Source organism: Lygodium microphyllum, chromosome 23 (assembly GCF_053477565.2).
Source record: "Lygodium microphyllum isolate KBCC chromosome 23, Lygodium_microphyllum_v1.1.10, whole genome shotgun sequence".
NCBI lineage: Eukaryota > Viridiplantae > Streptophyta > Polypodiopsida > Schizaeales > Lygodiaceae > Lygodium > Lygodium microphyllum.
In genome coordinates this window covers 10627276-10647211 of record NC_141157.1, presented here as the reverse complement: position 1 = coordinate 10647211, position 19936 = coordinate 10627276, and the positions used below count along the sequence as shown (strand labels likewise).

Sequence of the window (19936 nt, the reverse complement as noted above, 5' to 3'; positions counted from 1 at the left end):
GAGGATGGGAGCTTTTGAGCTTGAAGACGAGAGGCTGGAGAGCATAGAGCTTCATCATAGGGAGCATAGAGAGCTTGCAGGATAGAGGGGGTGGAGAACTCCAGGGAGTATGGGGTAGAGCTTGAGAGAGAGTTTGTGAGTACACAACCTGAAAGTCAAGCTTGAAATTTGAAGTTTAAATGGAAGAGGGTAAGAGAGGGAGAGAAACTACTGTGGGTGGTGCTTTTTTTTGGAGAGAGAGAGAGAGAGAGAGAGATCTTGGAGGTGTGCACCTGAATTGTGGGAGACCAAGCCTAAACAACACCTACAAGAAGCCCAAAAGAAGCCCCAAATGGTCACAAACAAGAACACAGTCAAATTTGAAATGGGCATCATCATACAACATTGGATGAGTCGTACTAGACAAAACAGATTGGACTAGTCCATCCATCCATCGGACATGGACAACTATAGTAGGAACATAAGTTGACTAAGCAATTGGGCATGAAAGGCTTTATGCCATGACATTTCTTCAACATCCTTTGACAAAGTTGATAGTAGCAGGTTTTAGGACTCTTAAAAAATATCATTTGCATGTCAACTTTCCTAATCAGGTACCCTCTTGATTCTGTGCACAACTTTTATTTCTTGATTGTGAGATAATTACTATCTGTCTAGTTTACATTTTAAACAGAAAAGAGTCTACATGATGTGTACAACACAAATTCAGATTTGTCCAGGGTGTAGTGATAAAACACAAGAAACAAAGAAAATACTTTTAGAACGGTAATGTTGTCCATGCTTTCTTTGTTGTTCATGATTCAAGCAGTTAGCTGTCTTAGTAGAGGAACACAAGGGGTGCCCTCCCAGAGCCAATGTTCAGCCTCCTTTCTGGTTGCTTTTGGTTCAGGATTCAAGTTTAAAGCCTTCTGATTTTGAGGGGCTATCCCTGCAATCTTACAGATCACTGACCACAAGAAAGACAATAGGAATGACACTTGAACTTTGATTGAAGCAACTTCAGGTGGCCAACCTTGCTCACAGTTGCTGCATTTTGTCCATCACATATGAAACAGAACTTTCTGCAGTGAAAGTGACCAATGCTAAGAGTTCCAAAAACATTTCAACAAAAATATCAAAGAGAAGTATTATTGCAAGCACTGAACTAGCAGAACCGTTTCAGCCTGTGGTTTCATTCCCTCATGACTTCGGTTTAAGCAACTTCACACCTCCCAACTTTCCCCACAGTTGCAGCTCCATTTTGTTGGTCATATATGAAACAAATTTTCTGCTTGCTATTGCAGACCACCTTCTGCTCCTTGTGTTCAACCATGCCAATTATGCCAGTACAATTAATTTAACGGGTAACCATCCTCAAACCAGCTTTTTCAAGCATCACTTCCAGATCCTGTGATCACATTTTCGTAGTCAAAGAAAGTTCAAAATGTGCAATTTCCTTTCCTCTACTTGTAGATATCCTCCATAAATAAACTGACAGGCTAACCTTAGACCAGAAACTTGTCTAGCATACGTGACCAAAAACTAAAATAACTTGAGCTTGAATACTTAAGTGTATATACATGCATTCATTCAACCATCCAATTGTTCACTGAAGCATAGTCCATATTGTTGTGTTTTTTTGTCAAATGTCTTATGTGGGAGAACAATGAATGCGGATATCCTAGAGGTAAATCCATGTGGCCAGGTGATAGGTTTGGCATAGGGATGGTAAGCTTTTTCTTGTTCCTCAGTTGCTACTTCTTGTTCATCCATCCATGTGTTGAGAGCACTCAACAAAAGTGGGTTTTGTTTGGGCAGCAATCCTAGGGGAACGGTAACATCAGTGAAGGCCAGATCTGCTATCTATTCACGTCTGCAAGCGGGAAGGTACTCTCATAATCCTCTTGGTAATCTGGACTTATTTGCAGTACCTTGAATATAGTTTATAGTACATGTCAATGTGTCTTAAATCAGAGTCATCATCATGCTTTTAGGAAACTCATCTGGATTATGGTGAAGGCTAGCACTTAGACATTTCGAATATTTCGTGTAGAAAATCAAGTGCAGACTGCAGGCCAGTAATCATTGGCATTCTCAATGTATTGTGCAGATCATCAAGCACGGACTGCACTTGCACTCAATGGTTGCGCAAGTTATTATGCCCTCTGCCACATACTGAATACCATATAACAGTTACAGCAAGTTCAAGATCCTAGGATACTAGTAGAGTTTCATGGTCCCATTGAGGCACCAAATGAGCCCATTGGTTGAATCACCACAAAAGTTAAAATGATCACATATTTGATCAACAAAAGTACAAATGGAGTTCAAGATTTAATTATCACACAAGATACTTTAAGATCTGGTGTCAAATGAAAAACCTACGACTTGACTAGGGCCTTTTCATCAAGGTCAATAGAGATCCTACGGCCCAAAGAAAGTTTCATTTACTCATACAACTGGGCTTTCTTACTAACTAATCATTACAAAACCTCTGAGATAATGAATGAAAAGTACCTCGTCAAGAAGTCATTTACCATTGATATGGGGGCATGGAGGTCTCATGCACCAACTTTTGTGCTTGGATGATCTTTGACTATCGCGGAGGTTACACATAGGACATTTAAACATCCACATCTAAGAATCCATAATGAATTGACTAGTAGCTCCATCAAGGTCATTGTTGCCTAGGGTTTCAAAAACAGGAGGTATGAAATGGGTTTCCAAAGTTTCATGCAAGTTTCCTAAAATGTAAAGAAACTGGTTTCTTTCTATATATGCAAGTTTCATGCAAGCCTGACGGACCACAACGAAACATATTTTGAACTTTATTCAACATTGTATACTAAATCTAAGTGAACAATCAATAGACGAACAATTTATATAATACATATACAGTATACCATATTGTATGATTGTTTTTTAAGATTTAATATTTCATGAATATAAAAGAAGAATGATGCCATAGATTTGCTCAAACATACAAAATGCAATCAATATCAAAATAGCAATACCAATCCATGTATCTAAATGGCATCATAATGAATCCATGGACCATGTGACATACAACATGTGACATGAATCATAAAAGCTACTAATAAACATGTTTAAACTTCAAACGACAATAAAATAAAAAATCTCAAACTCAAAATATCCTAAAGTCTAAATCTTAAGTCCTAAATTAAAATCTTGAGTCAAGCCTCAATGGTATCCATATGCTCATCCACACCCATCTCCTTATCTCTCGACTCAATGTCATCAGTCTCATTCCCACTGCTACTACTCAAAAAACTCTTTAAATGCATCCTCAACAGCTAGAGATGCATCCAAAGTTTTCATACCACTTGAAGCTCCTCTCCGAAATCACATAACACAAGATGTAGTAATCTCCTTATATAACATAGTATAGATATCTGTCTCTTCACATGAAATAATTGACATTTCTTTGCATTTTGTGATATCTATCTTGTTAAGATTCACTTGACAAGGCTTAATCAAATAGTCTGTTTGCTTAAGCAATTATAGATTACAATGGCAAAAGACTAATCTCTCCGATTTTAGTGTAAAGAGTTTATTTTTCTTCTTCGTATAAAGCAAAGCCCATATACTCCGATTCCTCTTACAAGACCCAGAGCTACAATCTTATGACAGAAAATTCAATGCTTATATAAAAATAAAAAAGTAATATGTATTGTAGGATTCGGGTGATGAATCACATATTTACTTTTATCAAGATAAGTCCCTCGATGCCATATTTTTCCGATCAAGAGACTCCCTATAGTTAAGTCCCTTTACGCTCTGCAATGTTTAATCCAAATACATCGCTTCGATTGTGAAAAAGAAAATATTCATCCACTACTTTTAAAAACATATGATCATCGACACACACAATCTTGCTTATATACTCATTCCATCCATCCTTTAGTTTTTTTTTGACATACTATTGCTCATCCCTCCATAGAAAATGAAGAATATGGGTAACAATATGGATGGGTCTATGTAACGAATTCCATGTCTTTCAAATCCCTACGCCTTCATTGAAAAAAAAAAACCAAATTTTGAGAATGTTTTTTAAATAAAAGCGGTTTTTTATTTTATAAAATCTTGATTCTAAAAGAATGTGTACCTAAAAGTTAATGATATAGTATTTGTGTCCAAGGTCTCTCCAATTTTATTCATGACCTCGTAAAGAAGATTGATGGTGCTTCCCTCCATGTTTGTCAATGTGAGGATACTATACATGAGATTCACGCTCTTTACTGGGCTAGCTTTGTTCTCCTACCAATCATCTTTCATGATCATGTAATAAAATACAGATAGTAAACACATATCCAAATCTTGTTGTGAAAGGCTTAAGAAAATCTAAATCACTATTTGTCTCACAGATATAGGGAACGTAGGGGATGTGGACCTAGAACGCAAGGATCTCGTCCCCAAATATGAAATCCCCCAATGTGTCTTAAAAAGGATGTGTTTCCATGTAGTGGTCCATCTGAAGGGGATGCATCTTGGGACGGGGGATGACGTGTGGGATGGAATGCAAGGGACGCCATGTATCATAGATTTGTACTATTTACACTATTTTTTGTAGTCTTTAGTCCACTAGTTTTATTGTTTCTCAGCTTGTAATATTTCTTGTAGTATTTAATCCAAGGACTTAATATTTAGTGGTTACTATTGGACTTTAGTCTTTATGTCATATGATATTTATAATTTCTAAGGTTTAACTTTTACTATATTTCTCAATTTGTATTATTTCTTGTTCATTATTTACTGTTGGACTTTAGTCTTTAAGTCATACAACATTTCTTAGTTACCATTTGACATTGACATTTATTGCTTTTACTCTTCAATTTAAGTATTCATTATTTATTTATGTTTCAACTTTCATGGTTTATATATTGTTTTAAACTTTTATAACATATTTTTACAAGGTTTTTGAGTTAAGCTATTGTATTTGTTTAGTTTCTTTCTAGGTATTTTAATTATATTTAGAAAAAATATATATTTTAGGTCCCCATTCTCGTCACGGTCCCTCATCTCCTATTTTCCTCCGTTTCTTGTTCGTGGTAACTATGATTTGCCCTATACATGCTAAGAACCTTGAGTCTCTTGGAAACAAAATTAACCATGCTACATGCAATGGAAAAAATATGATCCACCTAAGGTAGTTTCACTACATCCTTAATCATGAGATCTAGGCTATATGTAGCACAAGGTGTGTAAAAAATGGTAGAACTCTTCTTCAAGCATCTTTCCCATGGCTACACAATTTGATGCATTATCTACAATCATTTGCATGACATTTCTTGGATCTATATCAATAATTGCTTGTCATAGATAAGACCATATGTATGTACTTGTGATGACCGTACCTACAACCAATGCATCTATGACATGTAGAAACATAGTGCCTTTGCAAGAAGAAACCAATATATTGTAGACATTTCTTTTCCACACATCAAACAACTTCTCACAAAGCACTGTGCATCCACACTTCTCCCATGTTGCCTTCAAAGGCTCTAGATCTCTCATTAAGGCTTCTTTCTCATAGCAAAGCTCCTCGGTACGCAATATCTCATACTTCGAACCCTTCCATTCATACCCAATGGAAGAGATGACATGAATTACCGATGTACATTGAGGAGTCCAAAGAATGTAAAAAATTAAACCACATTGTACAAATAGCTTTGTGATCTCTCTAGCAGCTTTCTCAACACTTGCCTTTGACAATGATACTTCCATGTCTCCTTGTTTGTGTATGGGTAGTGCGGTTTTCTTAGCTGAGAGCATGGCTTGCATGGAGGAAGAACCTGTAGCTTGTGACTCCTTTGTAGAGTAACCCTCATTGTCCACATTAGGAGAGGTCCTCTGGGATGCTGGAATTGCCGAGAGATTTGGCTCTAGCTCATCCCATGCATTCACTCTAACAGAAATGTGCCCAACATTTGGGCTTTCCATGACTTGAGATTGTCATATATATTTTTGGGCACTCTTGAACAAGGTCCAATCCCAAAGCCCTTTGTTCGTGAGAGATGAGCTTTCAATCTTTGTGCCACACCATGGTGACGCTTTGCACAAAACTTGCACACCCATTTTGTTGTCCCACTTCCACCATATCTTAAAGTATCAACAATGGCATTACTCCACAAAGGAGTGCCCTTCCTTGGCATGACCAAAATCTGAGTTTTTTAACAAATAGAAAAGTAGTTAATAAACCATCATCCATGGATATGGAAACTTGGCATCATGGACCGTAGTTATGTGCACTGGGACATGTCATGTGTCCAATCTCCAAACCAATAGAAGAGGAAAGGAAGAAAGAGCAGGAAAAGAAGAATGTAAATAGGAAAATAACAAATAGATAATTCCTAAATCCTTAGTGTATCTATAAGGTTCTCATTGTCAGGTTTCAGGACTTGCAAGTTGCATCACACTCATTCGGTGTGATTCCTTAAATAGATTGGATTCGGCTATGAGCGGATAGCAATCACAAATCTGAAATCAGATTGCTTTTAACGGTTGTAGCCTCTTATGGTTCATGGACAGCAGTTACCTTTTGCAAAGAATACGAGAAAAAAGAGTAATCAGTTATGAATCCAGACTTACCATGTGCAAGAGAAGGCCAAACAACCAACGCATATGGGAGAAGGCCATGATTGGACTCAAGGGCAATAACGAATCACTCACAACTGAGAAACGCAGCTCCCACGATTCACCAATAACAAAATTGTCAATTCGTCCAAAGTCCAAACTCCACGATTGGATAATGATTCGTCAAGGATTAAAATAGCTTAAGCCTTGATGATCATCATTCTTTTTTTTCGTGAGTCATGACTGGTCAAACATTATTAATTTAAAAACGTTAAGAAAAAAAACGAAAGGTTTTGAAAAAAACACGACTCATCAAACATTATTGATTTAAAAACATTAGAAAAAAACGAAATGTCTAAAAAAAGGGCATTTAATGTTTGTGATCGTCTTTTTTTTTTTGGTCGTGAGTCGTGACTCGTCAAGAGCTGGACATTTAAAAACGTTAATTAAAAAAACGAAACAATTTTATTTAAAAACGGACATTTAATGTTTGGGGGCTGAAAAACAAATTCAATTGTTTCTAACATTTATGAAACGGGCTGACGTTTCCAACATTTCCTAACGTTAGAAAACACATTTCCTAGCAACTATGTTCAAGGTTAACCTTTGCCATAATGCGTAAGGACACATTTAACATGGTAAGAACAAAAGCATTGCTGTCCATTCACCCCTCAAAAGTCACCATAGAGTTATAGATGTCTTATGAAAACAAACACACACAACCATATTCGATTGTAATCGAAGACTATTCATCTATACAAGACAAAAAGAATGTGTAAAAACGTTGTCATCAAGTTGACCAGGATCAATACACTCCATCAAGTATACATCTAGATTCTTTCTTCCCAATTTCAATTTGAACAATTTGTATTGCTCTATGCGAAAGTGGACAATACACAATCCAAAACTTGGTTCAAACTGAGGACCCAGAGATTGATAATTCAAGGGAAAGGGGAAACAAGCACTCATGAGTATTGGTGCAGTTGGGAGAATTGATCATTGAAACCTTCATCTCTAGTGTTGACACTTGTTAGTTACACCATTGTCATGCAAAGAGGCATCCTGTGATGCAATGGCATACTAGAGGGTATGTATTAGAATTGGTAGAACTTAGAAGTGATGTGCAATGAGAGACAATGACACAGAACAATTGTGAGAGGAGAGAATAGGAACAAAGATAATGTGAAACCTTAGTTCAATGCTCTCTCAATTTCTTGCTTCTTCTTTTTTCATAATAGTTTAACATTATTAATATTTTATTCTTTTCAAGAAGCATGGTGGCTATTTGCCACCCCACAAGGTAAGGGCCCCAGTTGTAACACAAATGAAAGTTTAAAACAACTTTCAAGTTCAAAGGGCTTTAACACATTAAATGTGGAAGGGCACAACCCACTTATTGAGCAAGAACAAGAAGATAATTTAATTTTCAGCCAATTATTAGTTGCTGAATATTAATTCTAGAGGCTGAGTTTCACTTCGGAAGCTGTGCCACTTGGCAGCCAAGGAGAGAACATGTCATTCAAACTAAAGGAAGACTGTTCGGGGGCTAATGGAGGTTGTGATTGGCGAGGTGGCCAGCAGCTGAACAGAGAGAATCAGCTATCAAGAAGCAGCCACAAATCAGGCAACTGCTATATAGGAGGTTTTGCTGCACTTAAGAGGCTGCCTAGCGCCAGGAAACATCATCAAAAGGCTGCATTGCTGTAGGCGATGCATCCTAAGGCAGGAGCCAACATTTTTGAAGCCAAAAAAAGCTGGCCACAACATTAAAATGCTGGCTGGCTGTAGATGACAGCAAATTTGGCATAGTTCTCGCAACAAATTTGACAAATTTGACAAATTTGTCTCTCCTCAATCATCTCTCATCTCTCAGATAGCTTCCTCAACCATTTCTAGAAGTTTGAAGATGCTGTCCAAACCCTGAGTTGCAGCAAAAATTGGTGTTTCTCAGCCATCTCAATGCTAGCCTGCCATATTTAGTTTGTCATTCTATCATCTCCTGCTTACGAGACCTAGTCATTCATTTTAGTGTGCATATCTTGTGTCACTCAAGAATTTCTCAACCACCCCTATTTGCCTACCTATTTGCCTACAAGTGATGAGTCCCAATCTGCTCCAAAGCTATGATTTTTCCCAGGACCTACTACTCATCATTTTCGCTGCATTAAATGCAGTCAGATTGCATTTATTGCAGTTGGCCAGGATTGGTAGGTCCGCCCAGTTAGCAGTCCGCCTATTTTTTCTCCCTGCTACAATAGCAATGGTAGGTAGGGAACAGTTAAGGGACAAATCATTATCGTCTATCTTTTGAAGTGCTCCAACGCGTTGCAACATTTTTGTCCGTCTCCATCAAGGTGCTATCGTTGTTTTTCAGCTTGATCCAATGCCCTCACTAACGCTTTTGACTATGTGCAAGGACTAATCGGCCCATACAAGCACAGGATCTGAAGTCATCTTTTCCTTTAACTTGCCGAATGCTGAAATTTCCATTGTTATCTACTTAAATGGCACACCCTTCTTCGACAAAGCATGTAGTGGATGTGCAATTTCAGCAAAGTTATACGCATATTTCCTATAACAAGAACATAGACCCATGAAGCTATAGATCTCACGCACATTCCTCAAATGTGGTCATGAGTGTATTGCCTTGACCTTTGCAAGATCCATGTGAATACCATCAGCTGACACAATGTACCCCAAAAAGTGAATCTCATGCAAGAAAAACTCACTTTTCTTGCCATTAATTACTAGCCAATGCTTATGTAACTCATTGAACACAATATCAAAATGCTTTCTATGCTTTGTATTATTCTTTGAGTATAGACAATTATATCATGAAACAATATGCCTATAATTGCCCTGTGGCCTAAAGATGCAATCCATCATCCAATTAAACATGACAGGAGTATTCATAAGTCCAAAAGACATGACAAGAAACTCATACAATCCAAAATAGGTATCCTAAAAGTTGCCTTTGGAACATCCTGTGTTCTAATGCAAATTTGGTGATATCCACTTTTTAAATCAATATAGCTGAATATTTAGCCCTTGCAATTTATCGAAAATGTCATTAATTCAAGGGATCGAAGACCAAATCTTTATCATGATTTTGTTCAAAGCATAATAATCAATGCACATATGCCATAAGCCATCTTTCTTTTTCACAAAAAGCATTAGAGAACAAAGGGAAGATATGTTGGTATTATATCCCTGGACATCCAAATGGGCACTATTAGCATTGGTTAAAGTGGTCATGAAGTGACTTGGTGCGAATGCAATAAGAGCACTTCGGGGTTAGGGTAGCCTAATCCTATTTATAGAAGTCAAGGCCCTATTGCATAGTTGAGGGAAACTTTGAAATGGGAATTGAAATTTTCAAAGGGACTGAAACAAGAATGATAACGCCACATCATCAAGAGAAGATAAACGTTACATGATATCCTAGTTAATAAGGTTTAAAGACTTTTGCTTTGAAAACTTAAATTGATCAATATGCAAAAACTTACAGTGATGAGTTAGAAAATATTCATGATGCTATAAGATGGAAGAAGTTCTTAGTTAGAGAGAGAGAGAGAGAGAGAGAGATCAAACTCTCTCTTGGTCATAATTGATTGTCTTTAGTGTTGGTCTTGATTGACAAATTGTAGTTGAAACCAAATTGTGGCCTAGATCCTTGTTTCAATTGTTCACTTTTAATGTTCACATATGAAAGAATTACAATTTTGCTTTTCTAAAAGGTCATGATTGAAAAGGTGATCCTTGTTTGCTTGTAAAGGTTGTGATTGAAATGATCGATCCAATTTTACTTAATCTACACTCAAAATGGCACATTTGTGGCCTAAAATAATTTTTTGTTATAAGGGCACAAACCTCTAATTTTTTACCATAAATATTGCATCCCATTCCATGGAGACTCTTTATGTCTTGACATGTTTTTCGAAACGTTTCGGGTTTGGTGTGAAACACCATGTGCAATCGTTTTGGGATTATGAAACGTTCTAGTCCAAGAAACGTGTTTCAAGAGATTTTGATCCCATTTAATTGTTTTGTCTCTTCGTAAGTCCTATTTTAGGCCATTTCGCATAACTATGCTCTATTGTGCACATCCATTCCATGATTACTACTCTTGGACTCTTGGCCCATTCGCCAATATCTCTCTACAGTGAGATGGAGTAGGATGGTGGTATGGGACTCTAACCTTTGGAATGCTGTTGTAACCCAAAGTGCTACTAGCTCCTAGGCTTGGGGGTGAGCCTGTTTGGGTCTATGTTGGGAGATGAGTCTAATGTCCAGTCCTTTTATTGTTAGTTTGGCTTGCATCAAGTCTTGTGTGTAGGTTGGATCCTAGGGAGATCTGAGGACATGAGATCTCAAGACATGCACGAGACCACTTTTGCTCACAGAACCGTGATGGTATGCTTGATAGGCATGCCTTTATATTGTTAAGGGTGGTATGGGACACTGTTGGCAAGGGAGGCATGCACAGGGGGCATGCAATGCAAGTGCTAGGTAGGAAAGCAAGGTATGTTTCTTGTTTTGTACTAATGCTCGGATTTTGCGTTGGAGGGATACTTATACAAAAGGATTTTTGACGGTTTTGATGATCCAAGTTCGGGAAGTTGCAACTCAAGGGCTATGGTAGACTGATGCCAAAAGTTGAAACCTCGTGGTATGGATAAGCATCAGAATTTCAATTGATAATAATATTTAATGGTCATGTTATCATTAATTTTAATGTTAATGTGACATTGAATGCTAATTTCATGTTAACATTCAATGTTTGTGTTGGTATTATCCTTAATTTTAATGCTAATATTACGTTTATTATTAGAATACTTTTATTATTAATCTATGGGGAAGTCATGGAGAGAGAAAGATTGTATTGGGGAGAGAGAAAGAGGCAGACTGTTTTGAAGGAAATGATCATGTAGAGAGAAAACAAGTATGGAATGGTCGTGTGGAAAGAAAACCATAATGTCATCGAGAGTCATTGATTGTAGATGAGCAAGGGGAGACATTAAACTATTGATGAGCGCACACACACACACACACACACACACACAGAGTATATATTCGAACCCTTGAAGCCTGAGCGCTTGCCCTTGTCTTATGACTACTACATGTCCACCCCTGGTCATCGGATGTTATTGCAGGCTCCTGGGCGGCGGCTTGATCGTAGGTAGGCTAGGCACGAACAGTTCTAGCAACAACTAGACTCTTCCACCTAGTGAAGACTAACGCTAAACGTGTTTAGCCCACATGGCCTGCTGAAGGGTGATCACAAGGCTGTCTAGCTGCACAAACACAAATTTTTTTAAACTTTCCTATCCTTCTTTGCGCACATGGACAAAGTCTTGCCGAATTTTGATTTCTCTCCTTGACTCGATAAGTGTATTTATTCTTCTTACAAGGTTCTAGTTAGAACCTTTAACTCTTAGAAGAAGCAACCCCAACCAACCAAAAAAAAGAGACTAAACAAGTTTACATTTAATGCAGCCTGTTTACAGTCTCCTCTCCATTAGTACCCTTTCCCTCTCTCACTCAATCTTGAACAACATATACTCACGATTTGTCCCTCTATGGATCCTCTTACTTCCTCTTGGTCTACTCCTCCTCTCTTACCATCATGAATTCTCATGAGGTATCTTCTTTTGATGCATCCGATCCTTTTAAAGAAGAAAACAAGAAATGTGATGAGATGAACATTGATTCAATCATTCATGGCTGGCCAAATGGATTGCACATTCTGATTTATATCAATTTGATGACGCTTAGCACAGTGAACATATACAAATCATGTTACAAGGAAAGAAGTATGCTTGGTGGTGGGAGATATAACCCAAGCCTTGACATGGGTTGGTGTTCAATCCATTTTTTGGAAATTCATAAAGGACTATGCACATATTGTTGACTGTAGAAGTAGCTAGTAAATTCAACAAAGTACAACTTTTGAGTTACCCAAGAATGATGCTACATCATCAATATCCCTTAACATGTTTAATAAAGAGTATCCGAAGAAAGAAAACACACATTAGTCCACAGATTGCTTGGACTAGTGAGCTCGATCAATATTTCCAAACTTTACCATTGCACCGATATTGCAAACTATTGATACGAATAAACCTTGAGAAGTTCATATAATGCGAGTGACTATACTTTAGGTGTTGTCCTTTATCAAGATGGCCGATCTATCACATTCGAGAGCCATAAGCTCACTGATGCTCAAACACTTATAGCGCCCAAGAGAAGGAATTACTAGAGGTCATCCTTGCACTTAAATTATGGTATCATTATTTATATGACACCCAGTTTATTATTTGAACAAACCACCATTCACTAAAATACCTATGTGATCAGCCTGATCTCCATGGCCGCAAGGGAGATGGGCACAACATGTGCAAGAATTTGACTTTGAAATTCGCTATAGAAAGGGCCCAACTAATATAGTTGTCAATGCTCTTAGTCGAATTCTTGAGGTCTATGCCTCATCCTTCTTTGAAATTTCGACTCATTTTTATCTTCTCTCAAAGGGTGTTGCCAAAATAATATTCACTTTGGTAAGATCTGGCAACTAGTTTAAAAGGGATCTAGTAGCATGGGAAGTTTTAGCAATTTGAACACTCAAAAGCTCGCTACTCAGAGAAAGATGATAGAAAAGAATTTCATTCGTAATGAGTTACTTTTTAAACAAGACAAAGTATGTGTGCCAGATGATCAAGATATCAGTAAGAAAATTTTATATTAGTGTCATAATGTGCCGAGCGTTGGATACCCTGGCAAGACATTTGCCTTGGTTACTCATTATTCTTGCTACGTATTAAGAGTATGGTTGAATCTTATGTGCACGAGTCCCCACTATGTCAGCTTAATAAAGCTGAATGGTATAGACAAGTGGGAATCTTGCATCCTTTACAAATTCCCGATAGAAAATGGAGTATATTTCTATGGATTTTGTAGTAGGATTGTCTTATACAAGCTGAGATCATGACACAATCTCAGTTGTGGTTGACTGATTAGCAAAAATCGGGATCCTAAATTCATTGGCCATTTTTGACAAACAAATTTTCAAAAACGGAAAACTTCATTATCCCTGTTATCCTTGGAACATCATGAAACCAATAGATAGAATAAACGAACGAATCAAACCATGGAGGATATGCTATATGCATGTCTCCCATAGACAATTTGATTAGAAGTGTTATCTTTCTTAGATTGAGTTTAATTATAATAGTGCTAAGCATTTGGCTACTAGTTATAGCTCGTTTATGCTAAGCATTTGGCTACTAGTTATAACTTGTTTATGCTTATGTACGGTTATGAGCCAAAACTACCAATGGTTACAAAGCTCAAGAAGGTAAACATACAATTTGTGATTGACTTTTTGCATGATATGGAAGAGATGTTGACAATTGCTAGGTAAAGTATTAAAACAACCCATGATCATGCCATGTTTTATGCTAACTACACCTAGGGAGATCTCAAAAAGGCATGTGGGTTTACTTTAATGTCCCAAAGGACTCTAATTCAATGACTACTAGAAAATGCTATAAATTATCTTCGAGATATTATGATTCTTTCGAGATTACCAAGAAGATAAGTAGCTTATCCAAAGATCACGATTTACCCTTTGAATTCAAGTTCAACTTGTGTTCCATGTGAGTTATTTGAAAGAATGACTTGGACAAGGCGAGTAGATTGCCACAATTAAGAAAGTCTTATGACTTGAAGATACTGCTCGTTATGTTCCACTTGAACCAGAATTTGATTCTTGACCTTAGGACTAAACAATCCCGCCGGACGATTTATTTAAAGTATTCAATCAAGTGAAAAAACCACCCAAAGGCAAAGGCTACTTGGAAGTTGGTACGCTCATTGAAGAGCTGTTTGCTCACTTCATCCCTGAGGATATAGCTGAGGATAGCAATCATTCATAAGGGAAAAAATGTTATGTCCCTAGATATTTGGATAGGTGCTAGTCGCATTGGTCATAGTGGTCATGAAGCGCGAGAATCGAGACACGCAATGCGTTCTCATAGCAGAGAGAGTGTGTGCAGAGTAGTAAGTGAGACACGATGTTCTTGAGACTTGGGTACAAAGACTAGCGTACCTCTTTAGGTTTTTAGATATATATATATATATATATATATATATATATATATATATAAAATTATAAATGTGCTAAGGGTGTGTTTACACCCATGCATATATAAAAGGCACAATGGCCCTTTATTCCCCATAATCTCCCACCTAAAGGCAATGTGCCTTAAGAGGAGAAAAGAATCAGCTAAGTCTAGGTATGTACAAAGTTGAGATACATATACCTATCCAATTCCCATCATCTGTTGGCAATGAGCAAACCCCTGAGAAGGTCTGCAAGATTATTATCTGTATCTACTTTGACAAGCTCAATGCTTTTGTTGTCAAGTACATCTCTAATGAAGTGATACTTCACCTGTATGTGCTTCGTCTTTGCATGAAAGATGGGATTCCGTGCTAGCATGATAGCACTTTGACTATCACAATGGAGAATAGGTAACTTTGTAATGCCAAGCTCTCCTACTAGACGTGAAAGCCATAAAGCCTTCTTGTATGCCTCTGACGTAGACAATGCAACACACTTTTGTAGCTTGGAGATCCAAGAGACTGCTCCTCTTGTGAAGGTAAACACATACCCAGAAGTGGACTTTTTGCAGTTTGCATGAACAGCGTAGTCTGCATCCGTAAAGCCAACGACAGATGCTTTCTGCCTTCCAAAGCAGATGCACAAATCCTTTGTGCCTTTGAGGTATCTCATAATACCTTTCACTGCTTCCCAATACTTTTTACCACGGTTTGCCATGTATCTGCTAACCACTTCCATTGCAAAGGCAATGTGAAGACGTGTAGCAATCATAGCATACATCAAAGTGCCAACAGTTGAAGCATATGGTATCTTGGCCATTTCAGCCTTCTCATCATCAGATGTAGGGCTGTCCTCTACATTGAGTTTCACATATGGAGGCAATGGAACCCCAATTGTTTCCCTCCCCCTCCATATTGAAACGTTGCAAAACCTTGGAGATATACTCCTACTGAGATAGATAGATTAATCCTTTGACCTATCTCTGAGTATTCGCATGCCAAGAATGTGATTTGCATCACCAAGATCCTTCATGTTAAAGTCGCTATGAAGACTTTGCTTCAGTGAGTCTAAGGCATGCGTATCTCTACCAGCAATCAGCATGTCATCAACATACAGGACCAAGATAATCAGGCTACCATCTACTGCTTTCTTGGTGTACAAGCAGTGATACACTTGACTTCTATGAAAACCTTGAGACTGCATAAATATATCAAGCTTATGATACCATTCTCTTGGTGCTTGTTTCAACCCACACAAACTTCTTTTGAGTTTACATACCATCTTCTCTTTTCCTTTTGCAACAAACCCTTCAGGCTATTGCATATATATGTCTTCATGCAGATCACCATGTAAGAATGCAATCTTTACATCCATCTGTATGGGCTCCATATCTTCAGCTGCAACCAAGTCCAAAATGGTTCTCAATATAGTTATCTTGACTAAATGAGAGAAGATCTCATCAAAGTAACTCCATGTTCTTGCTTGTATCACTTCGCAACCAATCTTACTTTGTACTTTGGCGAGGAACTAGAAGTGACCTTCATCTTGTAAACCCATTTGCATGGAAGGGTTTTCTGCCCTTTAGGCAACTGCACCAACTCCCTAGTGCCATTTTTTTCAAGAGATTCCATCTCTGACAACATGGCTTTATACAAATTCTTGCTGTCATGTCTGTCCATTGCTTCCTTGAAGCAAGACGGTTCACCGGAGTTTGTCAACATGACATAATCAGCCACATTGTTTGCATCAAGAATGAATCTATCAAGTTGTCTAGTAGCCCTAGACGATCTCCTAACCCAATTGATCATTGTTTGCTGGCTGTTGAGCCTGTAAATTCCATTTTCAGCTTGCTTTCCTAGCATTTCAGCCTGCAAATCAGCATTAACAGCTTGCTGTCCTGGCTGTTTCTGCACATCCAGTGGCTGATCATTTCCAACATTATTTTCTGCATTTGCAGGTTCATTTACAACAGGTATTTGCTGCTGTACAATGGGTACATTTTGCTGTCCAAAAGGTATTTCTTTTTGGAATATAACCCTACGGACTTTCTTTGTTCATTCGCGCTATTTGTGCATGCGATCTTCCCGGAAGATAACATCATTGCTGCGTACTACTTTTCTTTTCTCAGGATCCCATAATCTATACCCCATTTCACCTTCATCAGCATATCCTAGGAAAATACATTTAGAGAACTTTGGCTCAAGTTTGCTGCGTTTTTCCTTACGTATGTGCACAAATGCTTCGCAACCAAATACTTTGAAGTGTGTATACGAAGGTGGCTTGCCTAACCACGCTTCTTGAGGAACTCCCCCCTCCTCCCCCACCCCCCCAAATACTTGTTTGGTGACTGATTAATGAAGTGTACGACTATCATAACAACCTTTGCCCAAAAAACCATGAGGTAAAGTAGCACGTAACAGCATTGTACGGAGCCTGTCTTGAATGGTCCGATTCATACGCTCTGCAACACTATTTTGGGACAGACTATGAGGGGTAGTGAGCTCCCTCTTTATCCCTTTGCTGTCACAAAATGGCTGAAAGACCTTGGACACATATTCCCCACCATTGTCAAAGCGGAGACACTTAAGTGTCTTATCAGTTTGATTCTCAACCAATGCCAAGAATTTTTTAAACTTGTTAAGCACTTCGTCCTTGCTACGAATAGGGTAAACCCATACCTTCCGTGTAGCATCATCCACAAAGGTGACAAAGTATTTCTTCCCCCCTAAAGATAACCCTGGCATTTGACATACATCAAAATGTACTAACTCTAGAGGAGAGGATTTCAGCGAAAGAGACTTCTTATGAGACGTCTGTGCATGTTTACCATAAACACAATGATCACAATGCTCAAAATAAGCATAACGAAGACAAGGCAACTAACCCAAACGGAAAAGCACTTTCATTCCAGTTTGACTCATGTGTCCCAACTAGCCATGCCACAAAGAAACACTTGGCTGCTTGGTCACGGCAACAACATGGTCATGCGTACTAGATACATGGAGAAAATACAAGGTATCACTTTTACAATCTCCAACAATCACTCTAGATCCCTTACAGAACTTCCATTTCCCATCACCAAAGGTGGTATGAAATCCATCGTCATCTAGCTGCCCTGTGCTAATCAAGCTCTTTTTGAGCTGAGGTACATGCCGTATATGTTGAAGTGTGAAGACAAAACCATGCTGAAATTGCAACTACACATTGCCAATACTTGCAATGTCATATACATAGTTATCCCCAAGATGGACAACACCATGTCGATCCCCTGTATAGTCAGAAAACTACTCACGATGAGGGGCGACCTGAAAGGAAGCACCTGAATCTAGAATCCAAGTATGCATGTCATCATTGGTATTTGTAAGTAAAGCATGTGCACTAAATTGTGAAGACCAATAGTATGTCATTCCCACTCTCACTGTCATGAGTGACTACATTCACCTCTTCAATTTTGACACTACTCTTTTTAGGCTGACTCTCTTTCTTCTCTTCCTTGCTATCATTTGTCTTCTTGCCCTTTCCTTTCTCTTTGTTCCATTTGTAGTAGTCACGTTTAAAGTGATTCTTCTTGCCACAATGATGGCCTTCAATATCCTTACCACGTGATTTACTGCGTTCCTTGCTATCAGTTTTGCATTCTACTGTGATTTGTCCCTAGTATGCAAAGCACTAGAAGACTTACTGGATGCATTGTTCTGCCAATTTATTTCTTCCATGAGTAGAGCACTCTCTACATTAACATACAAAAGAATCGCACCAGAATTGCCCATAGAAGTCCTGAATGTATCCCAACTCTATGGTAGAGTGCAAAGCAAGAACGTAGCCTTAAATTCTTCATCAATTATGAACTTCAAGGCAACCAGCTGGCTGAAAATGGAGTTAAACTCACTCAAGTAAATAGACATTGCTGTATCCTCTTTCATACGCGAATCCATAAGCTTTTTCAGCCAATAAACTTTGCTTGTGCCACTCTTCTATGCATACAGTTCTTCCAATCGAGTCCAAATAGCATAGGCAGAATCCAAACCTTCAATGTTAAAAAGCAAGGCATAAAAAATCGATAGCTCGATGGTTGAGCGTGCAAGCTCATTTAACTCATCCTAATCTTCCTTTTCCATATCTGTGGGCTTTGCCCCTTTGGTCTTAATCGGCTTTGCTTGCTTCTTCTGCAACAAGATATTATAGCACTGTTTTTGCCAGACTGTAAAGTTATGTGCTCCTTCAAGCTTCTTAATGTGCATGAGATGATTGCTGTCACTGCTGCTAGTCATGATTTTCAGCCCAAATGTGGCCAAAAAATTCAGCAAATGCAAGCCCAAACTATCACACAAGTGACCAAGGTACAACCAAGTACCAACCAGCAATAAATGACCACATAAAAGCAGAAATTTCAGACCTGCAAATAAATTTTCAGAAGCACTAAACCTTGTGCTACAACACTCCACAACTGATTACAGCTTTTCCAAGGACAAATACATCACATTACATGAGAAGTCCCAAATTTTAGCTACAATTTCTGTTGTACATTCACCCACGGGCACAAAATTTGACAAGCACGATCAAAAGCCCCAAAATTTTTGTGCTCAAAGCATCAATCATACATCTGCACTGTCTCTGACATGCATAGAACAGGCCAATTTTGCCAAAATAGAGCAATTTCACCAAAACCCCCAAATTTTTCCAAGTGCTAGATGTCCAAATTGCATGGAATTAAATCTGCATGTACTTAAAATGACCAAATGGTGCACAAATTACACCCAAACAGCAAAAGCCCCAATTTGCACGAGATCTTATGTGCATCAATGTCGAGAAATTGGGAAAATTTCAGCCCAATTCTTGCATGTACATGAAAACCCCCAAATGTTGGAGGCAAAATGTCAAATTCCTGCAATTTCTGAGACGAATATCACTATTGTGTCTTGCTCGCATCAAATTTGAACAAATCCCCAAATTTCTAGCACAAATCTGGTCAAAATCCTGAACTGTGCTTACACACATGAATGCCTGCAAAGGAAAGGGGACAAAAGGGATTTTAAGAAAAACTGTTTTTTGAAAAAAAAGTTGGAGGGAGGGGGGGGGGGGGGGGATCCATTGACCCGCAAACCAAGGATGCGACTGTGCAATTGGTGGCTGCCATGCGCTGGATATGTCTCATGCACTGAAGCCTCACGCGGCGCCCGTTTGGCGTCGTTTGTGCAGCTAGAGACCTGGTCCGCCTCCGCTTGCTCGGTCCTGGTTGCT

The 19936-nt window shown here is 38.4% G+C and overlaps 1 protein-coding gene across 5 annotated transcripts in view; it reads right to left on the bottom strand.

The window, feature by feature from the left end:
• Nucleotides 1–723: 723 nt before the first annotated feature.
• Nucleotides 724–19936, bottom strand: part of LOC148015870 (Lojap-related protein) — a 126094-nt gene continuing 106881 nt past the window's right edge. Inside the window, exons 5-7 of one of the 5 annotated variants that reach the window (XR_015688080.1) lie at nt 2497–2666; nt 1146–1387; nt 724–1061 (exon numbers count right to left, since the gene is read on the bottom strand). Coding sequence is in view for 3 of the 5 variants with exons in the window: in XM_087664156.1 (XP_087520282.1) it covers nt 2541–2666 (126 nt within the window). In the remaining 2 variants the exon portion in view is untranslated. Of the gene's footprint in view, nt 1388–2496; nt 2667–19936 lie in introns of all 5 variants that reach the window. The other 4 variants (XR_015688081.1, XM_087664156.1, XM_087664159.1 and 1 more) reach the window with 4 other exon arrangements.